Source organism: Kryptolebias marmoratus, linkage group LG18, assembly GCF_001649575.2.
Source record: "Kryptolebias marmoratus isolate JLee-2015 linkage group LG18, ASM164957v2, whole genome shotgun sequence".
NCBI classification, from domain to species: Eukaryota; Metazoa; Chordata; class Actinopteri; order Cyprinodontiformes; family Rivulidae; genus Kryptolebias; species Kryptolebias marmoratus.
The window spans coordinates 1,482,508-1,490,534 of NC_051447.1; the positions used below are offsets into that span (position 1 = coordinate 1,482,508).

General features: G+C 39.3%; 2 protein-coding genes across 16 annotated transcripts in view; one reads left to right on the top strand and one right to left on the bottom strand.

Moving 5' to 3' along the window:
* mcf2l2 (MCF.2 cell line derived transforming sequence-like 2) overlaps positions 1–8,027 on the bottom strand; it is a 143,554-nt gene that overhangs the window by 92,517 nt on the left and 43,010 nt on the right. The window lies entirely within an intron of this gene.
* On the top strand, positions 3,319–7,179 carry b3gnt5a (UDP-GlcNAc:betaGal beta-1,3-N-acetylglucosaminyltransferase 5a). The gene is made up of 2 exons (XM_017440560.3): positions 3,319–3,532; positions 4,968–7,179. Exon 2 carries the CDS (start codon positions 5,417–5,419, stop codon positions 6,608–6,610), a length of 1,194 nt encoding a protein of 397 aa, XP_017296049.1. The 5' UTR covers positions 3,319–3,532; positions 4,968–5,416; the 3' UTR covers positions 6,611–7,179.

Consider the following 8,027-nt stretch of genomic DNA (forward strand, 5'->3'; position numbering starts at 1 on the left):
AAAACAACCGCAGAGCATTATGGGATTTGTAGTATTCGCGGTGAATGCGGTGTTACAGCAACACCGCCGCTGTATAATACCGGCGGGCCAGCTCTAATGTTAATTTGATATTGCCCCACGGGCCAAATGAAATTACACGGCGGGCCAAATTTGGCCCGCGGGCCAGAGTTTGACACCTATGAGATAGATAATAGCAGGATGTAAGATGATGTAGGACTTTTTGCCAACTCCTGGCATCAACCTTGCTCTTTTCTACTTCCTCCATACACATTGGCCCCAATAGGTGACACTGGAAATCCCATGGCACAACCATGCTTACAGGGCATAGGGTACAGATCTGGTCCAGTGTCCTGGTTGGGTTTTATGCTGTCACTCAGTAATGTGATTTTATTTTATTTTTTTACCTGTGCATTGACCTTTGTCAGCTGGCAAAATAGTGATGTTTTGGTCCTGGCTGAGAAAAATTGTAGGCTTTATTTCCTGGGATGTAAAATTTGAAGAAGGCAGCTTGGAACTGGTGAGGTTTGCTGTTATCTTCATTCTTAGCTAACAGACATGGAAATTTGTGTGATGTTCTGTTTGTGGGAATATTTCTGAAAAAACATTTATTTTTGTTTCCACCATTGACTGTAAACAGTGATTGATAAAAGTTCATTCAAGGTCAATATTTTACTCCACTTTTTATTCCTTTTAAACTCCAGCTCACAGAACACCAGCAGAACCGAATTAGACTCTGTTTGTTCAGCTGCTCAAGCAAGGTCAGTTTCTATCTTACTGAACCATTATATGAGAAAAGTACTATTTCTTTCCTTCATTTTTTCAGAGCTGGTTTGCAGGACTGGTGCAACAAGTTTTAGCCAATTGTTATCCTGTGCCCCACAGTGTGAACCACTTCCACATAATTCAGAATTGCCACTTTGTTTTTATGTTTTAGTTTTCCATATATTTTTTTTCAAACTCACTGCCGCTGTATACTTTATGCTATTTTAGCCATTAATATAACAAACATTCAGCTAACTCAGGAGATGGATGCTATGACTTTTGTTTTTTGTAACTACTATAACTTTTCTAATATTTAACTTTATTTACAAATATTTTCCCCATAAAAATACATTCTAATCTCTTTAATTCTTTCAAGACTTTGTTTTTGTTTTATCCTACTGTTAGGTTTTAGCTAACATTTTACTACTTTTAACTTCTAGCTAGTGTTTTGCAACTTTTAGCTAACAATTTGCTTCTTTTTGCTTTTAGCTAGTGTTCTGCTTCTTTTAGATTTAACTCAATATCAGCTTTTTTAGCAAATTTCAACAGTCATTCAGCACTCAACATTCACTGCATTTTAGCAGAAAATGCAATTTATCTAGTTTCGGTCTTCAGTCCCTGCAGCTCCGGAAAATTTTGGTATTTTTTTAAAAACAAAGTGGTTCTTGGAAAATCTTTGTCTGCTTCCTGTGAAATGCAACAGAAAAGGTCTGACTGTAGGTATTTTAAATCAATATTACCTTTATTGGTGGGGCTTTTCAGAGCCAGTACAACAGAAGAATAGGTTGAATAAATATTTGTTAACACAGGTGAGATTACAGAAATATTCAGCATTTCTGAAATGGTTCACCTGAATCATCCACATTACTTAGTGTGTCAGAAAAGTGGGGGCTCCAGATCCAGAAGCACTTTAAAGTAGATGATGACAAAAAGTTACATTATGTAGTTGTTTTCTTAACGGCTTGTCTTCAAGTATGGAGGACCAAAACTAACATAATTCAAAATAATAGAAGAAAAAGATATATATTTTTTTCTTTTCCTTATACATATGTTTTTGTCAAGAAATGTTTATATTTTGTTTTGCCTTTTCCTTATACAAGCGTTTCTTCTTATTACATTTCTTCATTTCCTCTTTTGACTTTACCGTATGCATTTCAGCCTCATTATGCAAATGAGGAGGGCTGCTTTCTTGGTCCAGCTCCTCTACTATTGGTCAATAAACAGGAAGGAGCAGGATCTATGTGCAGATCGATTATGCATGTCTGGGCTTTTGGCCGTTTCAGGAGAACATCTAATTTGAGAGGAAACAAAGTCTAGCAGAGATGTCTCAGAGTTAAGGCACATTGCTAGCTTAGCTGACAGCAATACAGTCAGTGATGACTATTTATTGTTTCCCTTTCCAAACCCCCAGAACGCAGAGGAGGCGCACTTTAATACCGCTTTTCAGCACACTGGCCATCCTTCTTTCAAAAGGTGTCAGCTCGGATACACCTTTACCCCCACCTGTAGCTGACATAGTCTGGCAGTGGCCGGTTAGTTGCTTTTTTGCCTCCACCCTAAAATCTGACCACTTGTTATTCACCTCAGCCATGGTCCTCTCTGTCCCACTCAATGAATTACCAACCCTCATGATGGGGGGTCGGCTGTGGTGGAACAGATGGAATCTGTCTGAGTGCTTCCTGAATTAAATATGCTGTCTCTCAAAGTAAGTCTGGACAACGTTTTGACATTTTTCCTTCCTCTGGTTTTAAAAAGTTGTATATTCTGCTTCTTCTTGTTCATTGGAGATTGGCAAACTAAAGATACATTACCGCCACCCAGTGGTAGGTAAGGTAGACAGACTTTATGCGCAGGAAAAAAAATTAAAACTTCCTTTCAGACGAATAACTTTGTGTCAAAAAAGAAAGTAATAGCACACATTCTTGTTTGTTTTCTTGCAGTCTCTTCCAAATCCAAATAAAGACAATTACAACCCTAATGTTTTGGAATGTGTATTCTGGCTGTGCTCAATCTATTATCTGTAGTCGATTTGTTGTGACTTGCTGTGTGGAGCAGCCAATGAGATGTCAGGGTGTGTGGAGGAGCCACACAAGTCCTGCCCACTGAGTTTGACAGTTTTAATTATTTAATGACAACGCCTCGCACAGAAGCTATGAAATAAATAAATATACTGTGAAATAATTAAATATATTATTAAATAAAAGTTTTCTTTAAAAGAACATTTAATTAAATTCACCATTTAAAAGGGTAGACTGAATTATTTATTTGCATATTTCATAATTTCATGACATTTAGTTTTTTTTTTTTGGTTCAGTTGGCTGTGGCAGCCATCTTGAGTCTGGTTGATTCTAAAACGGAATCAAGTGTAGATGTACACCTAATGCTTTCTTTCTGGGAGTTTCATTAAAATTCATTCAGTGATTCATCAGCAAACAGACAGATACAGCTTACACTAATTTCGTCTTCCTCCTTCGCCTTACGACAGTGGGCAATAAACACCAAAAAGATACTTGAAACTATTTTTTTAAACAGAAGGTGGTAGTTACAGTTGTACGGGTGAGGTCAAATTATAAAGAAAAGTTATTCTGACACATATTCTGTCCCAGTATGAGAGCAAACAGAACTGGAACGTTCCGCGCGCACACACCCACGTGGTTTATTCAGCTACACGGTGACGTGTGTCTGTCTTTCCTAAGGCATGGTGTTCAGGATTCTTACAGCGAGCTTCCGGGTGTTGCCAGGTCTCCATCTGTCTGTCTGCTGAATGTAGGTGAGTCCAGCCGTGTTCCCGAGGGGGGCAGCTCTGTGAGGGTCGGTGGGATGGGGGTCTCCGCTGGTAGCTGTCTGTGTTCTGTTTACATTTGAGGAAAGCTGTTCCACCTTTAAACAAACTGAGCCTCAGAGCCTGTTTTTCTCTTGATCTGACAACTAACCTGTGCTTAAAATTAAGCCACTCCTGATGATGCTAACCTTTTTTTTTTTTTTTTTTTTAAAAAAAAAGCTTTATGTTAAAATAGTTTTGAATTAAACAATTTAAAAAAAACTTTCGAATGAGTCCAAAATCTTGTATTTGGGATAATTAATGTCCTGAATTTCTATTAAGCAATATGACAAGTTCTGACAAGTTATGATCTGTTGGCAAAATTTCACCTTTTTTTGGAGACTGTGATGAAATTTCCAGCAAATGTTCTTTGATAAATGTTTAGACACTTTTTCAGTGATTGGAAAAATATAATTCATTTTTTTAAATTAAATAATGAGTAATAAACTTTATTCCCCTGAAAAATGGAGTTTGACACAACAATAAATAATATTGACATTATAATTTCATTACCATTTCCACATTCTGATGGTGAAAACAGTTTGTGCTGACGAATCAAACTGGTTGATGTTTGGACTAACAGTCTGTTGGGTTAGTGAAAAGGTTTTTTCTTCAGGAAAATCCAGCTGCTTTAGTTGGAGCAAAGGTTCAAAGCTATGCCTCAACTATCTCTCAGATAGAAAAGAAACAACTAGAAGGCAAATGGAATTCTGAGTACTATTCCAATTTATGATCAGCGCAAATCATATTATTCCAACCAGCTAGGCAAGAAAAATAGAATTTTTTGGGCATGGTCCTGCTAGGTAAAATTTTTTTTTTTTTAAATCACAAATTCAATGATTGGAATCAATATTGTTGTAGATTCTCAGTTATCCAAGACATGATAAATCCCAAACAACAACAACAGCAAAAAAGTAAATGGATTCTGTTCTTTAGTTAAAGATGTTTAGTAGCTGGATAATAACAGGAGAGTGTGGAGTTCCAAGCTTTAAACTGCGGGAGCTGCTCCGTTTATGCAGTTAAATTAAAATGCTGATTAATCTCACTTCCCTCACTCCTGAGGGTTGCTGGAGTCTTTGTTTGCATGGTCCACAGAGAGATGTTTTGGTCATTTGTTTGTTTACTGGAGTGTGGAATTGTAAAATATGTGTTATATATATATATATATATATATATATATATATATATATATATATTGCAGACATTGTGTTGTCCTTCAAAGACTGCTAGACCCTTAATTAATATTTAATTTTTGGGTTCTTTCCAAATTAGATCAATGAAAAAAAATATTACAACTTCTAATTTCTAAACATGGTTCTCTACCAGTCTAATTTCTCTTGAGTATGTCACCCAAGTATAATTTTTTTTCTACTTTTTCCCCTAGGTGTCATCTAGCTCTTCAACAAACCCATTTTCAGTAACCTGAGTGATAAGGGAGATAGCGTTTCAGAAGACGAGTGAAACTAACTACATACTGGAGAGTAGAAAAGAAAGCAAAAAAGAATCATGTTGACTCTGTTTGCTGAAGAAAGAAGCTGAGCTTTGCTAAGAACTGGTTCCAATGGCCTAGTATGCTGGAGCTTTGCTTTTACTTCATAAAACACAAGGAAAACATCAGTAATGAAGCAAATGGTTGCTGAAAATTCTGAAAAAGGCCTTCGGGGCATGACAGTACTTAACGGCTGGCGAGACAGAAGGACAAGAAAAGACCAGAGATAGATGGGAATAAGGAAAGTCTCATGAGAAGCCAAGCCTGAGAGGAAGGAAGTAGGGCAGTCCACAGGATACATGCTGCTGCTGTTCAGACATCAATAGGAACAAGCAGTCATTGCAATGTTCATGACCTTCCGGCATATTCGTAAGTGTCAGTGTGTGCAGCTGCTGACCACAGGCCTGGTGCTCTGTGTGCTCATGGTCTGCTGGGAAGACCTGGACCATCATGTAGTCAGCCACATAAGATCTTACGCTTACCGCTACCTGGTCAATAGATATGACTTCCTCAACTCGTCTCTTTTTGTTTCCTCCAACCATCGTCTCAGAAAGGATGGCCCCAGCAGTGCAAGTGGTGGTTTAGAGGGTTACTCTTACATCATTAATCATCCTGGAAAATGCAGAGGGGGGCCAGGGAAAGGTCGAGCCAATGTCCTCTTGCTTCTGTTTGTGAAATCCTCACCGGAGAACTTTGAGCGGCGTCAGGCCATCCGGAACACATGGGGCAACGAGAGCTTTGTCTGGTCAGAGCTTGGGATGAGTGTGAGGCTGCTGTTCGCCTTGGGGATTCATCCAGATGTTAGCCAAAGGTTCCAGGTGCAGGATGCCCTGAGGCAGGAAGACTGGGCCTACAGAGACCTAATCCAGCAGAACTTTCTGGACACGTTTCATAACCTTACAGTCAAACTGATCATGCAGTTCCACTGGAACCAGATGTACTGCCCTCAGGCACATTTTCTCATGACAGCAGATGATGACATTTTTGTACATATGCCTAACTTGGTGAAGTACTTGCAGCATCTCTTGAGAAGCCAGTCAGGGGCTAAGGATCTTTGGGTGGGACACATACACAAAGGAGCCCCTCCGGTTCGTCTTAAGAACAGCAAATACTATGTTCCTTATGATCTATACCCTTGGCCTTCATACCCGGACTACACTGCTGGAGCTGGGTATGTGGTTTCAGGGGATGTGGCTACAAAGATCTACCAGGCCACCCTCTTGCTGAACTCCTCCTTGTACATTGATGATGTATTCATGGGAATGTGTGCAAAGGCCATGGGAGTCTCTCCCCAGGAGCATGTGTACTTTTCAGGAGAGGGCAGGGCTCCATACCATTCCTGCATCTATGATCACATGATTACATCACATGGTCATGCTACAGACGTGTGCTCACTATGGCAGCAAGCAATATACTCTACAGCATCCAGAAACTCCAGAGGATTTCTAGGAAACTTGTACTGCACTGCAGTGAGAGTGATGATTCTGTGTCGGCCATACTTCCAGAACACCTATTCTTGTGCAGCTGCTTTTACATAAATAATCTCTGGCTGACTGATGAACATTTTGTGTTCAAAGACAAAAAAACAAAAACAACCAGGGCCTCTTTCTTATGTTATAGAGCTTGTTTTGTCTGTATGTCCTTGTGCAATAAAGACCAGAGTTTTGTTGAACAAAAAAATGGTCTCTGTTTTAAGTCGTCAGCCTGATCAGCTTTCACTCTGTTTTACCTGTATGTCAAGCTTTGTTTACATGAGGAAGTATCAGGTCTGAATAAACACATCCACAGAGATTCTTCTCATTTTTTCACCTTTCATCTTCTGATAGGGCAGGGGTTCTAAAGCTTGTTCAAATCAGATCTCAAGAAAAGGTGAAAGGTCTTGAACAAGTAATTATAAGACAATCATTCAACCCTTCTTTTTAAATTTGTTTACAACTTACAACCAGAAGAAATGGTTGTATTTGCCTACAATTGGTGCTTGTGAACCTAAGTTGCTTGAAATTTTTACAGTAAAGATTTTTTAACTTAAGTTTTATTTTAAATTTTACTTAAGCTTGATTACTTTTTATTCTTAAAATAAAATGCCTGTTTTTGCAAAAGATTAAACATATTTTAAAAACTGAACTTAAACTCAAAAAGACACTGTAACATCAAAATAATGGAGGTAAAAGCTACAGATGCCCTGGGTCCAAGGCCAAGGGAAGTAGGGGTGCAGTGGGTGCTGCAGCACTTCAAAATGTTCATGCTGAACCAAGATGGCTCCAAGAGCTGATCAGTTGCAGACAGGCATCATAAAGGGCTGATCTTTGACATGCGAGGAGTCTAGCTGCTTAGTTTGACTGTACACGGTTGAAGAGTTGGAGCTCACAGACGGTTGTGACCTTGACCTTTGACCTTTTGACCTTGAACTCCTTAGCATGGATCCTTGACCCATGAGGGTTCTAGCTGTGATGTTTGACCTTTCTATGTTAAACGGTTGCCACGTTAGAGCACACACAAGTTTCAGTCTGTATTTCTTACCCCGCTAGCTTTGGCGGCTATCTTGATATTTTGACTTTGCACTCAGTATGCAATAGGCCTCTGTCTCAGCTACTGCCTTGCTAAATTTCAGCTCCAAATGTCTAAAAATGACTGAGTTAAAGCTGAAAGAAAGTTTGATGATTACAAAATGGCCGACATTGGCAGTTATAGGCAAACATCATAAATGGCTAATCCTTGACACATGAGGAGTCCATCTGTGAAGTTAGAGCTTTCTGCTATAAACGGTTGCAGAGTTGGAGCTAATGGGCTGTTGTGATCTTGACTTTTGACCTTGTGACCTTGAACTCCTTAGCATGGCTCCCTGACCCATGAGGGTTCTAGCTGTGATGTCTGACCTTTCTACGTTAAACGGTTGCCACGTTAGAGCACACACAAGTTTCAGTCTGAATTTCTTACCCCGCTAGCTTTGGCGGC